This window comes from Garra rufa, chromosome 24, assembly GCF_049309525.1.
Source record: "Garra rufa chromosome 24, GarRuf1.0, whole genome shotgun sequence".
Lineage (NCBI taxonomy): Eukaryota > Metazoa > Chordata > Actinopteri > Cypriniformes > Cyprinidae > Garra > Garra rufa.
In genome coordinates, this window is record NC_133384.1 from 37050562 (window position 1) to 37069508 (window position 18947).

At 31.9% G+C, this 18947-nt stretch overlaps 1 protein-coding gene across 1 annotated transcript in view; it reads right to left on the reverse strand.

Annotated features, from left to right (window-relative positions):
• Window positions 1-15: 15 nt before the first annotated feature.
• The window catches only part of gfod1 (glucose-fructose oxidoreductase domain containing 1), a 28756-nt gene continuing 9824 nt past the window's right edge, over window positions 16-18947 (reverse strand). Inside the window, exon 2 of the mRNA XM_073831024.1 lies at window positions 16-7765. Within this exon, the coding sequence (XP_073687125.1) occupies window positions 6843-7765 (923 nt within the window). The 3' untranslated portion in view covers window positions 16-6842. The remainder of the gene's footprint in view (window positions 7766-18947) is intronic.

Sequence of the window (18947 nt, forward strand, 5' to 3'; positions counted from 1 at the left end):
AGACTTTTTCTGCTGAATCCCTTCTTTAATCAGTCTCCATCACACACGTACACAGGTGTGTTTGCACATGCTGCCCAGCAGGAGGAGTATACAGTACATATTCACAAACACAGAGAACAAGCGCAGTCTTGCATTGAAACATTTCCAGTTGTAACATTTTTTTTTTCACAGGTTCAAGTTTGCAGTTGAATTATCATTGAGTTTTGTTCTGAAACAGGCAAGTTCAAGCATACAGTAGTCGGCATTTGAATCCAATTTGTCCATGTCAAAATCAGTGATGAACACCTCTGAAGAAGACCTAACGTTCATTTATGAAATATCAGGTCACAAATGCTGCTGACAAAACCTAACTTTTACTGATGACAGATCATTGCATTTGGACTAGTCTCACAGTAAATGGAGATAGATTTTTTTTAAGTGTTTTAAAATAATAAAAATCAAGCCCTATTTATATTGCAGCCTTCATGTTCCACATAAAAAAAAAAATAAATAAAAAAAAAATCATCTCTGGAGAGACAAACTGTGGAAGGCAATTTCCTTCATTTGAGAAAAATAATCATTCTTTAGAAAATCGTAATAATCCACTTCAAAATTAAAAAGAAAATCTAAATCAAAAACAAAATTATGACATACGAAGTCAAAATTATAAGATAAAAGTCATAATTATGACAAAAAGTCAAAATTATGAGTCAAATTATGGCAGAAATTCTAAATTGACTTACTGAGTAAAAATTACGTACTAAATTATGATAAAAAGTTGCAATTGTGAGACAAAAATTCTAAACTGAAATACAAAGTCTAAAGTATGATAAAGTATGAATATGACATATAAGTCAAAACAAGTTAAAAATATGTCAGACATTTATGACTTTATGATGATCATAATGACAGTATCTCAAAAGTATCTCTTTTTTGTCATAATTTGACTTACTAAGAAATAAGTCAAAACTGAAAAAGTCAAATTATGACAAAAAGGTACTTTTGAGATACTGTCATTATGATCATAAAGTCATCAAGAATTATGACATAAATACTAGTCTGACATTATTTTGATTTGTTACTTTTTGTCATGATCATGACATTTTATCTCATACTTTAGACTTTTTGTGAATTTAGATTTTTTTTGTTATAAACTGACTCAATTTTAACTTTTTATCATAATTATGACTTTTTGTCTATTGTGTCATACTTTAGACTTAGTATTGAATCTGTCATAATTTGATTATATCAGACTTTTGACCTTTTTGTTATATGACTTTTTTATGTCATACTTTACACAATTTTGACTTTTTATCATAATAAAATCTTTTTGTGATAATTATGTTTATGCCATACTTTAGACTTAGTATTTCATTATCTTGAATCTTAACAATATAATTCAACAAACAGGCTTTCTTTGCCGTTTAATATTTTGCGAGAGGTAAATTTATGTAGTGAACAAAGCCACACATGGATTCCTCTGTATGGAAGTCTATTTCCACCATAAAAAAAAAACATACTTAAAAATGAGCTATGACAAAAGTCGAAATTATGACATACATGACATAAGTCTAAAGTATGCGCTAAAAAAATGTTTAAAAAAAGGTCAAAATTAAGATATAATCAAATTATGACAGATTCAAAATTATGAGATACTAAGTCTAAAGTATGACAATTCTCACAAAAAGTCAAAATTATGATAAATATCTATAAATAATTTCGACTTTTTGTCAGTGTACTTTTTAAGTGTTTTTTTCTTTTATGGTGGAAATAGACTTCCATGCACATGAATCCAATTCACCGCATAAATTTACATCTTGCAAAATATTAAACAACAAAGAAAGCCTGTTTGTCGAATTATACTGTAAAGATTCAAAATAATGATATACTAAGTCTAAAGTATGGCATAAATAAATTATCACAAAAAGTTTTTAATATGATAAAAAGTCATTATGACATACATGACATTAGTCTAAAGTATGAGATAAAAAATTTGATAAAATTAGGATATAATCAAATTATGACAGATTCAAAATGATGAAATACTAAGTCTAAAGTATGACATAAATAGACAAAAAGACATAATTATGATTAAAAAGTTTAAATTTTGAGAGTCGATTTATGAGACAAAAATTATAAATTGACATCAAAGTCTAAAGTATGAGATAAAATATGGTTATGACAAAGTCAAAACTGACAAGTCGAAATTATGTCAGACATTTATGACTTTTTATACCATAATTCGTATAAATTTTCGACTATATGAAGTATCTCTTTTTTTCGGTCATAATTTAATGTGTGGCTTTGTTCACTACATAAATTTACCTTTTGCAAAATATTAAACAACAAAGAAAGCCTGTTTGTCGAATTATAATGTAAAATTCTAAATAATAAAATACTTAGTATGGCATAAACACAATTATCACAAAATTTTTCGAAATTATGACAAAGTATGAGATAAAAAAGTCATATGACAAAAAGGTAAAAGTCATGATATAATCAAATTATGACAGATTCAAAATTATGAAATACTAAGTCTAAAGTATGACAGAAATAGACGAAAAGTCATAATTATGGTAAAAAGTTGAAATTGTGAGAGTCGATTTATGACACAAAAATTCTCAATGGACAAAGTCTAAAGTATGAGATAAAAAGTCAAAACTGACAAATCAAAATTATGTCAGACATTTATGACTTTTTATACCATCATTTTGAAGAATTTTTGACTTTGTAATTATCACAATGACAATGTCTCAAAAGTATTGCGGGTATCTCAAATTTTTTTTTGGTCATAATTTTTACTTTCTCTATCAATTTCGACTTTAATTTCTAAGTATCTTATATCTATATCTCATAATTTCAACTTTTTGTCATAACTCACTTTTGAAGTATGTCTTTATCTTTTATGGTGGAGAAAGACTTCCATACACAATTCAATATGTGGCTTTGTTCACTAAATAAATTTACCTCTTGCAAAGTATTAAACAACAAAGAAAGCCTGTTCCTCATCGTTTATTTCACTGAATCTTGATGATTGCAGCAGTTTAAAGCTCCGGTTTGTGCTTTGGCTTCTGTTCATAACTTACATTTCATTATGATCGATGTAATTGCTCACTCAAAATTTTCAATGCATGGCTCTTGTAAGCCGAAACATTACATTTACTAGCCTTATTGATGCTGCTTTTGTGTAAGCTCTAAAACAGGCTTAAGAAAAAAAAAATTAAATATTCTCTTGCCTTACAGAGATGATTTTTCCTTGAAAACACATTTCTATTACCTTGACCAAGGCTTCAGTCGAGTGGCGACACTGAGACGAATCACATTTGTGAGGCAAACCAGAAAAGGTTTAATTTGGGACTTTTAAACTGTGACATCACACTTCCTGTAGAAATGCACAAGCAAAGGCCGCTATTTCCTGTCTCACAGTACGCACGCTTCCTGATTTGATATGAAACACTCTGAATAAGAAATAAATACCATTTATAAACTACACAGAGCATGTTTCCAGTATTGTACAGCAGGTGTTTCTCCAAGCAGCATAAAATACACATAAAACACAGCCACATGATTGGGCTCTCCAGTCTTTCGTCAGCGGGCTGATATAACGCCGTTGTGACGCAGTGAGAAGTTGCACAGTGATGGACGACAGCCGACTGTCTTCAGTGCATGCATATAGCAACAGATCCTAGTCGACAAATAAAACACTGCAGAACTGAGCTTAGCAAAACATATGGACTCAAACATCTGATTTTAAAATGTTGTCTGTACTCCTACTTCCTATAACTGGCATCTCCAGCAACATTCACACTGCAAAGTTTCAGTAGTGGCAACTGCATTTAAATATGAATTATATCCCCTAAACTAAGATGCATTATCGAAAATCACCAATACATCTGCAGACTGAAAGCACCTTTAGCATGTCTGAAACATTTTGGTTTATATTTTCCAGGCTTAAAAAGGCATTTACTAGCCCTCAAAGAAGTGCAACAGTCTCAAGCAGCGGTTCTCAACTTATGGTTTTGCAATTGGAAATTCGAGGGGGAAATAATTAATAAAATGCAACTATAAAAGTCAAACAGGCTTAAAAGAAAGTAGAAAATGCATCTTTCTGTCGTTCGTCCAGTCAAACTCTACAGTATCTCAACAAATTCATCTGTCAGTAGGTAGAACAGAGTCTAATCCCAGCAGGCACACAACGTTAGAAGACTATATTTGGTAAAATTTGGTTGTGACTTCAGAAGTCATGTCAATGTTTAATGAAAATGTTAATTTGCTGTCCAATATTCTTTTTGTTTAATTTAATTTTTTTTACCAGAATGAAATGTCTGGCCGACGTCTCAGATTGACGTCAATCCGATTTTTATTTTAACCTAAATGCAATGTCTGGCCGTTATCTTGGATTGATGTCAGAACCTGCCAGATTGATGTCAATCTGACATCAATCTTTTTATTTTCAAACAAAATGTAATGACTGTCTGAAATCTCAGAATGACGTCAATCTAATGTTGGATTCTGATGTCAACCTGATTTTTATTTTCAACCAAAATGCAACGTCTGGCCAAAGTTTGAGATTGACGTCAATCTGATGTTGGGTTCTGACATCAACCCGATTTTCATTTTCAACAAAACTGCAATGTCTGTCTGAAACCTCAGGCTGACGTCAATCTAACGTTGGGTTTTGATGTCGACCTGATTTTAATTTTCAACCAAAATGCGATGTCTGGTCGACGACTGAGATTGACGCCAGTCTGACGTTAATCTGATTTTCATTTTTCACCAATATGTAACATCTGGCCAACGTCAAACTGATGTCAATCCGATTTTTATTTTCAACCAAAATGAAATATTTGGCAGACGTCTTCAATTGAGATCAATCTGACCTAAAGCGGATTTCTTTTTTCAACCAAAATGCAACGCCTGGCCGACATCTCAGATTGACGTCACTCTGAAGTTGGGTTCTGACGTCAATTCGATTTACATTTTCAACAAAAATGCAATGTCTAGTCGACGTTTCAGATAAATTTCAATGCGATTTCTATTCTCAACCAAAATGCAGCGTCTGGCCTACATCTCAAACTGATGTCAATTCGATTTTAATTTTCAATCAAAATGCAATGTCTGGCCAATGTCTGAGATTTACATCAATCTGATGTTGTTCTGACATTAATCCAATTTTTATTTTCAACCAAAATGCAATGTCTGTTCAACATCTGAAACTGAAGTTCATCTAATGTTGGGTTCTGAGATTAATTAGATTTGAATTTTCAACCAAAAGTAATGTCTGGCTGACATCTCAAAGTGATGTCAATCCGATTTTTATTTTCAACCAAAATGCAATATCTGGCCAACATCTCATATTGACATCAATCTGACATTGGGCTCTGATGTAATTTGATTTCCATTTTCAATCAAAATGCAACATCTAGCCAACATCTCAGATTGACGTCAATTCGATTTCACTTTTTCAACCAAAATGCAACGTCTGGCCGACATCTCAGATTGACGTCAACCTGACGTTGGGTTCTGATGTCAATCCAATATTAATTTTCAACTGTCCGACATTGGGGTCCAACATCAATCTGATGTTACATTGATGTCCAGTGTCTGCTGGGATTAAACAGAAAAAAGGATGTGTGAAGTTCATGCTAATATTAATCTATTATAAATATTAATATCATACACACTACTAGTCAAAAGTTTAAAATATTAAGTTTTTTATGTCCTTAGTTTCTTATGCTCACCAAAGCTGCATTTATTTAATTAAAAATCCAGTAAAATTGTGAAAAATTGTGACGGTTTCAAATAACCAATTTCTATTCGAATATATTTTAAAATGTAACTTATTCCTGTGATCAAAGCTAAATTTTCAGCATCATTACTTCAATCTTCAGTGTCACATGATGCTTCAGAAATCATTTTGCAATTATTATTATTACTCAATTATTAATAGTAGTTCTTAAAAACTTATTTCATAAAGCATTGAATTATTCCAAACTTTTGACCTGTAGTGTAAAGTAGCCAACATTTTAAATAAATCAAAACCTTTCACCTAAAGTTGTCCCCAAAACAACTAATTCTTGTCTTAGGACAGCTTCAAATGTTGACTTCTCTATATCATTTCAGTGTTGATTTGAAGATTTTGGGCCACCACATAATGCATAACGGAAAATCCGAATTCTGAAGCAAAACCAGTTGAGAACCTCTGACAGCTAATGTAACGTTTGCCATTTCATATTTGGCAGATTTACAATTCAAAATCTTTCAGATGGAAAACGAAGGACCGTAAAGCCACACTTACAGCCATAACAATCAAAATACCAGGTAAAACGCACACAAACATCGGGATTTTAAATACAACAGTACAAACGAAGCAGAAACATCTGATACTCTTTGTGTTTGTCCAGGTCGACCTCATAATACACAGCAAAATCCTGTTGTTAACAGTGCGAGTGGAGATTTCATGCATTTGCGTCCAGGTTTGACGCAGAAATCCGTGTTTGCATTAATAGCATGCAAACACACGCTGACAGATGCTCCCGTCGGTAGACGACCTTGTCTGGGTTGCACAGATAGACAACGTTGAATAAAAAATCCTGCATGTTTGTTTTTCGCACTAACTACAAATATGTCACAAGCACAAAGGCATTGCAGCAAAGCGTGGCTGTTTTTTCATCCGAAAGCCAATTTATTGCATACTTGACACGAAAATATTCCAGCAGCTGTTTTAACGCATTAAAACACAAGCTGAACTCCATGCGTGAGGCACAAACGCGTTTCCTTCAATTGCATGTACTTCTCCTCCTCCAGTGTTCCAAATGCACTGAACTCAATATGCATCCATGCACATTTGCTCACGTCCCGTGTTAGCAGTAAAGCGACATCCGGCTGCGCCGCATGGCCTCGCTGATCAGGTATGCAGGACTGACTTCCGGTTCCTCCGTCATCACCACGATGTTCTGCCACTCGCCACACTGATTGGACTTCTTGATGGTGTCCACGACGCAAAGCGCGTACAGACAGTCCTCAAAAGTCGCGGCCATCGTCAGCGGCCGGCCGTCCCACGTTCGACGATCGTCTTGATCCTGAAACGCCTGCCGTACGGCTTGAACCATGCAGATTGTGCCAGTGAGATACGGAGACGGGATGTCCCGAAACGCCTTGTCCGGTAGGGACGCGTTTTCAACAGGAGTGTTGTCTTTGAGAAGGAGCTCCTGACCGTTTTCACCGTCGTTTTTCTGTCCGTACAAATCCGTCCCGCTAACTGTCAACCTGCCGGATGTCCCAACGACCACAACCTCCTGGCGAAACTCACCTGGGACGTTGAAATTGAGCGTAACCGTGCAGCAAGCGCCTCCTTCCAGCACCATCTGAAAGGTGCAAAAGTCGTCGCTGGTGATCTGACGGATCCCACAGATGTGGTCCGTCTGTTTGACGAACGTCTTGAGGAAGCCGTGCACCTTCGCCGCACGCCGGCCAGTCAAAAACGTGAGTAAGTCGATAATGTAGCTCCCGACCGAATGCAGCCCGCCGCCGCCCATCAAGTCGTCGCAGCTCCAGTTGTACTTTTTTCCAAGGAGGCTCCCGCTGTGAACCTGTGCCTCGCAGACCAGGAGTTCACCCACGTAACCTTCCTCCAGCAGCTCCTTCATGCGGACAAAGGCGGGGAGGAAGCGCAGCACGTTTCCCATGATGCTGAGCAGCTTGGGGTAGTACTGGGCCGCCGACATCATGCGGAAGGCGTCCAGCGGCGTCGCCGTACGATCGCATATTACGTTTTTGCCAATGCCTAGGAGAAAGGATGAGAGAGAACGTTAGACATGTAGATTATTTCCTAACAAAACTTACATAAAGCATTGCATAACCTGACACCTTCTTACATTTCTGACTGTTTGTCAAGATATTCCTAATCTAATGTTAACGGAGTAGTTCACTTTCAGAACAAGAATTTACAGATATTGTACTGACTCCCTTGTCATCCGTGATGTTGATGTCTTTCTTTCTTTCAGTCGTAAAAAAATGGTGTTTTTTGAGTAAAACATTTCAGGATTTCTCTCCATATAATGGACTTCTATGGTGCCCCCGAGGTTGAACTTCCAAAATGCAGTTTAAATGCAGCTTCAAGGGGCTCTAAATGATCCCAGGCGAGGAAGAAGGGTCTTATCTAGCGAAACGATCGGTTATTTTCTAAAAACATTTACTACTTACAAATTATATACTTTTAAATCTTAACACACTCGTCTTGCCTGAGCTAGATGAGCATTTGAGGTTAAAAAGTATATAAATTGTTTTTTTGTTTTAGAAAATAACCCATCGTTTTGCTAGATAAGACCTTTTTTTGCTCGGCTGGGATCGTTAAAAGCCCTTTGAAGCTGCATTTTGGAAGTTCAAACTCAGGGGCACCATAGAAGTCCATTATATGGAGAGAAATCCTGAAATATTTTACTCAAAAAACATAAGTTCCTTACAACTGCAGAAAGAAAGACATGAACATCTTGGATGCCAAGGGGGTGAGTACAGTATCTGTAAATTTTTGTTCTGAAAGTGAACTACTCCTTGAAGATCTTCTAGTGCCGGACTTTTAGCATATTACACAGTAAGCGATCTGCGGTACTTCTTTTAGTCACTATGCTTCAAAAATGCGGAACTGTCTTTCAAATGAAGTGAGAGAGTCCACTAGTATTCATGTCTTTAAAAAGCAAGTTAAGACATATCTCTTTAAAGTTGCTTATGAGCATAATAGTCTGTGAAGTGTGTGTAATTTTCCATGTTTTTATTTGACTTCTTTTTTATGTACTATCTTATATTTGCTTACTTTTACAAGAAAATACTGTTTCAGCCATTCTACTTCCACATTCAATGTGTCACTTGTGGCTTCATTGTAATTATTTGCTTTTTTGACCCGGGACCACAAAACCTTAAGTAGCATGGGCATAATTTTTTTAATGCCAAAAATCATTGGCATATTCATGTTCCATGAAGATGTTTTTGAAAATGTCCTACCATACATATATCAAAACTTAATTTGTGATTAATAATTTGCATTGTTAAGAACTTAATTTAGACAACTTTAAAAAGACAATTTTCTCAATATTTAGATTTTTTTTTGCACCCAGATTTCAGATTTTCAAATAGTTGTATCTCGGCCAAATATTGTCCTATTCTAACAACCCATACATCAATGGAAAGCATATTAAATTTATTTATTAATCTTTCAGAGAATGTATAAATCAATTTAAAAAACTGACCCTTATGACTGGTTTTGTGGTCCAGGGTCACATTTAGAAAAAATGAAATAATTATTTCCTATCACTGCAGTACCTATAAATTTCAACAGATGGCAACCTTTTCCCAATATACATTTCAGACTTGCTTTCAAAACAATGAAAAACATCTAACAGAGAGATTTGAGTATTTAGATTGTACTGTCAGAGTCAGTTGAATTAAAATAAATTTATATAAAAACATTTTTTTTTTACCTATTCAATCCAGTTAATTAAAAAAAATAGTATGCTTTCAAGATATAAGTCTCTTATGCTCTTCAAGGCTGCATTTACCAGGGCAAAAATATATTAAAAAATGTAAAATATTATTACAATTTCATATGACTGTTTTCTATGTAAATATATTATAAAGTGTAATTTATTCCTGAGATCAAAGCTGAATTTTCAGCATCATTACTGCAGTCTTCAGTGTCACATAATCATTCTAAAATCATCACAAATCATTCTAAAATGCTGATTTGCTGCTTGAGAAACATTTTTGAAGTTGAAAACAGTTCGTATTTTTGTGGAAACCATGACGTATTTTATTTTTCAGGATTCTTTGATGAATGGAAAGTTCAAAAGAACCAAATTTTTTTTTTAAAATAGAAATCGTTTGTAACATTATAAACAGCTTTACTGTCACTTTTGATCAATAAATGCATCTTTGCTTAACTTTTTTTTTTAAAACTTCTGAACGGTAGTGTATGACTGTATGCACTAAAATCTGATAAATTACTGCTCAGAGATGTTGCCAGTCCAATAACATGATCAATAGCGAAGTCCTGTGACCACTGTCTGATGAACGGCATTTTCCTGAGACTTACTGCAGAATAAGCTAGCAAGCTAATCTCCCATTCGCTCCCGACGGCAAAACCAGAGTCAGAAAATTAATCCATCTGACCCATTTCTAGAAATCCAGTGTGGGAGAAGAGAAAATAAATGTTAGTTCAACAGCAGCCATTCGCATGAAATGAAAATAGGCTTTCTACTTTCTCCTGGTCTTACTGTGAATGACTGATCAGTGCATGTTTATCCACAGAAAAGTGCTTGTCTTCCATTCAAATATAATAACTCGCCACGCCTCTAAAACGACTTTCCTTTTCAGATGATGTCATCAGTCCCTCTTATTCCTAAGCCCCTCCCCCTCAAAGCAGCTAATTTCTGGTTCATAAGAGAGTGAGCGAGTGAGCTTGAGTGAGAGAGAGAAAGAGAGAGAGCTCATTAGCGTGAGGATACTTAGACTTTGCAATTTCTTCCTCTCTAGGGATCCAACCAGCATTAATGCACATCGTACCTGCCCAAAACACACACACACACACACACACACACACACACAGAGAGAGAGAGAGAGAGAGAGAGAGAACTGCATCCTTTGTCAGTATCCTCTCAGTACAACTATGCATCTTCTAGCTTAGAAACCTAGCAACTGACCACAATACCCTAGCAACCACATAACAACACCTTGGCAACCATTTCAAAACATTATACAAACATTTAGTTCATTTCAAGTCAAAACAATTCTGAAAGTCTGTGATATGAATCATCTAAAAATCTAAACAAAAGCTGCCAATACAAACACAAATGTGACCCTAAACTACAAAACCAAATCATAAGGTTAAAAATTTAGATTTATACATAATCTAAAAGATGAATAATTAAGCTTTCCATTGATGTATAGTACTGCCGAGATACAACTATTTGAAAATCTAGAAATTTGAGGGTGCAAAAATTCGAAATATTGAGAAAATCCAAATAAAGTTGTCCAAATAAAGCACTTAGCAATGCACATTAATAAATATATCAAAAATTAGGTTTTGATATATTTACGTTAAGAAATGTACAAAATATCTTCATCAAACATGATATTTACTTAATATCCTAATGATTTTTGGCATAAAATAAAAATAGATTATTTCGACCCATACAATGTATTTTTGACTATTGCTACAAAATATACCCGTGCTACTTAAGACTGGTTTTGTGGTCTAGGGTCACATGTATACACTATTATAATATCTCAGCTTATAAATCTGTTGAAAAGCATCTAAAGAATAAAAATGAGCACAAATGCTCTGGTTTGTGAAGGAGGAAAACTCATGTGTGGGACTGTGGTTGATCTCCAGTCATGAATTATACAGCAACTGTGACTTCAAAGCTCTGAACTGACACACACCAGCAGCTAGACTCAGAGTAATGTGCATTTGTTTGTTCGAACTGTATCACATCTCCATAGAAAGATACTAGTACTTGTTTTAATAGAAGAATAGCTCAATGTTTCTGTAAAAATGTTCTTGCAATCATGTTTTTTATTCTTGTTAAATGTAACTGTAGTCAGGGTAGATGCCAATGAAATTTAGATAGATGAACATTACAAAAAAAAGAATGATTTTGTTTAAATTGTAAAAAAAATATTTCACAATTATTTTTAGCAACAGAATTTCACAAGTTGTGAGGGAATATACACTTCCAAAAAGTCAAAAGTTTTTGAACGGTAAGATTTTTAATGTTTTTAAAAGAAGCTTCTTCTGCTCATCAAGCCTGCATTTATTTGATCCAAAGTACAGCAAAAACAGTAACACTTTTAGAAATCATTCATGATGATTTGCTGTTTCTGAAACTATTTTTTATTAATATTATTATCAATATGTATTGAGTACATAAGCATTGAGAATTTTTCTTCAGGATTCTTTGATGAATAGAAAGATCCAAAGATTTTTTTTACAAATATATATATATATATGTAAATAAAGTCAAAAGTAGTGATAAAGACATTTATAATGTTACAAAATATTTCTATTTCAGATGAATGCTGTCCTTCTGCACTTTTTATTTAACAAAGAAACCTGAAAAAAAAAATCTAATCAGATGTTTTTAACATACAGTAATGGCAATAATAATAATAATTTTTTTGAGCAGCAAATCAGAATATTAGAATGATTTCTGAAGGATCATGTAATGATGTAAATGATGCCAAAAATTCAGCTTTGAAATCACAAGAATAAATAAAATTTTAAAATATATTCAAATAGAAAAGGTATTTTAAATAGTAAAAATATTTTAAAATTTTACTGTTTTGCTGTGCTTTGAATCAAATAAATGCAGGCTTGGTGAGTAGAAGAGACTTCTTTAAAAATATTATAAATCTTACTGTTTAAAATTTTTTTACTGGTAGCGTATAAATATATATATATATATTTATATATATATATATATTTCCAAGGTGTAAAATATTTGCATATCATTCTGTGTTTCTGCTTTCCTGAGATTCAGCCTCACTGTTGAGTTGATAACAGCTCTTTTTCCTGGCGTTGAGTTTAATTGTTGGCGTTAGAGAGCAGCGGAGAGGAGATAATTACACTTCCATCATCCTAATGGAGCTCTGCCACAGAGAGAGAGAGAGAGAGAAATCTGCAATGCACTACAAAACAGCTCATGATGCTATGGGAGGTTCACAGCGATGAACTGATGTCCTACAGCAATTAACAGCAGAGAGAAACAGAGAACAGGGGAGATAAATGGAGCCGTGGGTTTATTTTCATCTGTACGCACAAAAACATCCCTGCGACCATTAGTTCTGCAGGAAAATCCCCAGAGACAGATGATCTGTTCGGGTTTAGAGTCGAAATGTGAAATCAGAATTGACCCCATTTGCTTTCTTAAATGTGTGTTCTTGTTCTTGCTGTGAATAATTCATTAGGGCATGCTGATCCAAACAAATAAATAAATCTGTCTTTAAAATGTTTTAGCAAAATCCCCTTGGAAATGATTTTTATTTTCTGACGTCACCTGTATCCATCCTGTTTCGTTCTGCCTAAATATTCTGTTTCAGTTTGAAATGTGACACATAACAAAAGTAAAACGGGTTTTTGATGCTGTTGTCAAAGGAGCATGTTCAGGTTTACTGTATCAGATCTGCTTTCTACAACATATTTAGTTCAGGGTTCAACAATGAGTTTTTCTGCTGGCCCAGCAGATTATTATTTGCCCTATTAACCTTTCATTCACTTAATATTTATGCATTTACATATACAAACATATATACATATATATATACATACCTAATATGTATGTATTTATTATTTTTTTATTTAAAAAAATTATGATTTTTTTGCTTAGAAAAACAAAAACAAAGATGCAATGAAATTAAACAGAAAACTTTTACATATTTTTGGGGAAACACAACAACAATTTAAAGCAGTACTTAACAAAAAATACATATTTTTATTAAAATATTATTTATGATTTTTTTGTAAAAAAAATCTCTCTATGAATATATAAACTTTAAAATTAAACATATCTTTAGAAAAACTATTTTTTATCTTTTTTTTACTGAGCCAACAACACAAATGTATTATATTTTAAATGTATACATTTTTTTATTAAATTATTAATATTTTTTGTAAAAAAAAATAAAATATATATATATATATATATATATATATATATATATGGTTGTGTAGTTGCAAAAATATGTAAAATATTTTTAGCTTTTTTTTTTTTTTTTTTTACATTTCTTATACCTAATATTTATTATTTTTTTATTTAAAAAATGTATGATATTTATTTTTTGCTTAGAACAACAAAAACAAAAATGCAATGAAATTAAACAGAAAACCTTTAAATAAAATATTTTTGGGGAAAAACAACAACAATTTAAAGCAGTATTTAACTTTAAAAAATACATACATTTTTTTAAATATTTTAATGAATTTTTTGTTAAAAATCTTTCTCTGTGTATACATAAACTTAAACATTTTTATTAAAATATTTAAACATATTTTTAGATTTGTGTTTAAAAAACATATACAAAATGAAAAAATAAAGATACTAAATGTAGATAGATTTCTTTTCTTTTCATAAAATAGAAAAAAGGTATGTTTTTAATTAAAAAACAATTTAAGACAGCAATGCACTGCATAAAGCCTTTTCCTGGAAAGCAGCTGGGTGTTACTGAGATATTTATCAGTACGGTTTAAATTTGCATCCTATAAAAGCATGAATTATTAGCAGATACAGATGTAGTGATCACTGGCTTGAATGACAAGAGCATTTCATGAACCGAAACTCACTCACACTGACCTCAGGCCATCAGGTAACCCGCTCAGACTTACTGTTACTGAGTCCTGGAGTTATTAGTTTACAACAGTGAGGTTTCTAGCTAAAAGCTGTGATTGTCATGCTGATGATAATGCCGTTTTATTACTGTGCTGTTAATGCAGTGACTATATGGAACAAGAACAACATTTCCAGGAAACACAAACATCGTAAGTCGAGCGCTCCGGTGTAATCGAGCGGAGACGGTGTTCACACATGTGCCGGGGCTGGGATTTCCACCTGACCCATTACCTCAGGCTTTAAAACACATTCAGACCCAGAGCGAGTAAAACAGGTCTGGCTGTGAGTGCTGGAAATAGATTCTTCAACAGCCTGATCTCACATTTCCACTCCGTCTGAAGCCATGAATGAGAGATAATACCTGAGTGTGTGATAGGATACAGCTGCATCTGTATGGCAGAGATCAGAGCGCCACACACACACACACACACACACACACACACACACACACACACACACACACACACACACACACACACACACACACACACACACACACACACACACACACACACACACACACACACACACACACACACACACACACACACACACACACACACACTAATCACAGCGAGCATCTCAACGCTTCAATGCACAATATTCAAACACAGTCACAGCAGAGACACATCAGGAGCCAGAGACACAACAAACACACACCACATGCTTATGATTTGTGTGTGGACACAATAATACACACTTAACATAATACGCATCATAAATATGCATGTGTAAAATTTATCATATAAATTCCAAATGTCATATCAAATACATCAGATGTATAATATCATATTAAATATCTATAGTAATTTATATAATAAATACATTTAAAATTATACTATACACACATACGTATACAAGTAAATATATATATATATATATATATATACACACACACACACACACACATATATTAATAATTTTTTATTTTTTTATTTTATAATAAATTAATAAACATTACATATATATATATATATATATATATACACACATATATATATATATATATATATATATATATATATATATAAATTGAAAATGTTTTGTTAAAAGAAATAAAATATATATATAAATATATTTAAATATATATATATATTTTTTTTTTTAAATATAAAAATGATTTTTTTTTATATTATAATAAACAAATTAAAATAATAATATATATATATATATATATATATATATATATATATATAGTAATACTATAATACATTATTAAAAATATGTTTATACACAATTAAATAAAATAAAAAATTATATTAAAATGAAATAAAATATAGTAAATAATATTATCATAAATAAAAATTATAATAAAAATCTGAATTTACACACACACACACACACACACACACACACACACATATATATATATATATATATATGAATTTTATATAAATTTATTACATTTTATTTTACAATAAATACATTTTAATTCTCTCTCTCTCTCCATCTATATATATAAAAATATAAATAAAATTAATTATGGCAAATAAATAAATAAAACTAAAAGCTAAACTGTGAAAATTAAATTAACATCATTGCATACAATGCAATTTTGCATTTATTAAAAAAAAAAAATCACAAATAACATTAAATAAAATATGGTAAAATTAAATAAAAATCAAGCGGGCACAGTTATCATCCAAAACTGATAATCTCAAAATGACTAAATATAAAACATACTGATCTCTAGTTATGAAGACATTAGTAATAACAACAGAGAGACGGACCGCTGCTCTTGCAATACACATAAGCATATTAATGGTGCATAAGTTGATCCGGTGTGCAATCATGCATGACAGATTGACTCTTCAGCACCATACTTTAATGCATATATATGTGGATGAGAGCGAGAAGAACATCAACACACTCACACTGAACATTAAATCACAAGCACAGGACAGAGACAGACTTCTGACGGCCAGATCGAGGCCATTTCTGAGATTGAATTACAAACCCCGTGAGAGACTGAGCCAGAACACACTATTGATCCCTCGAAAACAGACACATCTTATAGCAAAGAGAAAATCCTGAGAATCAACATGCAGATAAAGAACATACATGGCTTTTTCATAGTTTTAGTTTTAGTTTACAATAATAAACTGTTTCTGTGAGCCTTTTTGTACTCCATTTCCAATTCAGGAATTCAACTGAAATTTAAAACCCTGGTACATACCATACTGCAGAAATAGTTCACGTAGTATGCTATTATGGTATTTTGAACGCAGCCCATGTCTGTATTCCTACAATGGCATATTAGTGGCACGCTAAAAAATACATGAAGATTGCAAGATTAAAGTTGAAATATTTTGAGAATAAATTCGAAATACTACGAAAATAAAGTTGAAATATTTTGAGAATAAAGTCAAAATTACGAGAATAAAGTTGAAATATTACAAGAAAAAAGTTTAAATTAGAAGAATAAAGTTGAAATATTATGAGAATAACTTTTTTACGTAACTTTTACATTACTTTTTTCTTGTAGACTTTATTCTTGTAATATTTTGACCTTATTCTCGTAATTTTTTGACCTTATTCTCAAAATATTTTGACTTTATTCTCGTAATATTTCACCTTCATTCACAAAATATTTCAAGTTTATTGTCCTAAATTTTCAACTTTATTCTTGTAATATTTTCCCTTCATTCTCAAAATATTTTGACTTTATTCTTGTAATACTTCACCTTCATTCTCAAAATATTTCAAGTTTATTGTCCTAAATTTTCAACTTTATTCTTGTAATATTTTCCCTTCATTCTCAAAATATTTTGACTTTATTCTTGTAATATTTCAACTTTATTCTCAAAATAATTTGACTTTATTCTTATAATATTTCAACATCATTTTCATAATATTTCAACTTTATTCTAGAAATATTTCAAATTTTTTCTCACATTATTTCAACTTTATTCTCAAAATATTTCAACTTTATTCTCAAAATACTTTCTCGTAATATTTAGACTTTATTCTAAATATATTTAGACTTTATTCTCATAATATTTCAACTTTATTCTTGTATTATTTAAACTTTTTTTCTCGTAGTACTTCGACCTTATTCTCATAATATTTCAATTTTATTCTCATAATATTTCTACTTAATTCTCAAAATATTTCAACCTTGATCTCATAATATTTAGACTTTTTCCTCATAATATTTCAACTTTATTGTCAAAATATTTCAACTTTATTCTCGTAATATTTAGACTTTATGCTCATAATATTTGAATAAAAATTTCAACTTTATTTTCGTAATATTTCAACTTTATTTTTGTAATATTTAAACTTTTTTTCTCTTAGTACTTCGAATTTATTCTCATAATATTTCAACTTTATTCTCGAAACCTTTAGACTTTATTCTCATAATATTTCGACTTAATTCTCAAAATATTTCAACCTTATTCTCATAATATTTAGACTTTTTCCTCATAATATTTCAACTTTATTCTCATAATATTTCAACTTTATTCTCGAAACCTTTAGACTTTATTCTCATAATATTTCGACTTAATCTTAGATTTTTTTAACGTGGCACTAAAACGTAGTAAGTATTCTTCACAATGCTCTCCATCTTCTTCCATCCGTCAGGAATAAACAATGAAAACCAGGAAGTTGCAGAAAATCCCTTGCCATCTGTGTGATTTCCACATCTGATTGTCCTGTATCAAGAAAACTGTCTCTAACATCAACATAACCGCAAAACAATGATCTGATTGTTTCAGGTGATCATGTGACTGTGTTTATATTCAGGGATGAATCGAGAGCCGTTTTGGCTTTTAAAAAGCTTGTGAAAGTTGATCTGCATTCATGTATTTGAGTGCAGTAAGAGTTTGAGGACAGACACCAGCACTGTTTGATTCAAATAGACGTCCAGGACTGAGGTGAAGCAAAGGCGTGTTGTTTTCCTGGAGTTTCTAACTGTGTGCTATTGAGTCACCATAAATACTGACCACAAAACAAGACATAAGTCATGGTGTGGAAGGAGAAAGAGACATTGCAGCCAGTTTGTTGGGCTGAATAGACGTGCCACAACACACGCTGATAAACAGGAGTTTAGTGCTGAAGCCAAGGCGTCATCCGTTAGCATTAGCATGTGAATGAGCGCTGATGGATGAGTCTGCAGAGATGTTTGCTTTCTTTAGCCTTCACAAATACTAGTTCAACTGGAAAACCGTTTCCTAGGAGGGTCAAATATTTTTGTATCACCAATGCCATTTTAAAAAATGTATGAATTTTTGTTGTAATGACTAAAACATATAATAAATAAATAAATTTAAAATAATTATATATAATAAAAAAATAATAGATATTTAGAATAAATGCATAAATAATATTATATAAAAAAACCATGATAAAAACTATATAATATTGAATTATATATTTAAAAAAATGAATAAATATAGAATATTATATGTATTATAGATTAATCTAATATAAAACAATACATAACAAATAAATAAATTATAAAAATAAAAAGTATGTATCTATGTATATGAATTAAATTTAGAAGTATTACATAATAAATTATGATAGAAATATATACTATAATAAAAAAGTAACTATAAAATAAACATTTATAAATATAAATACATA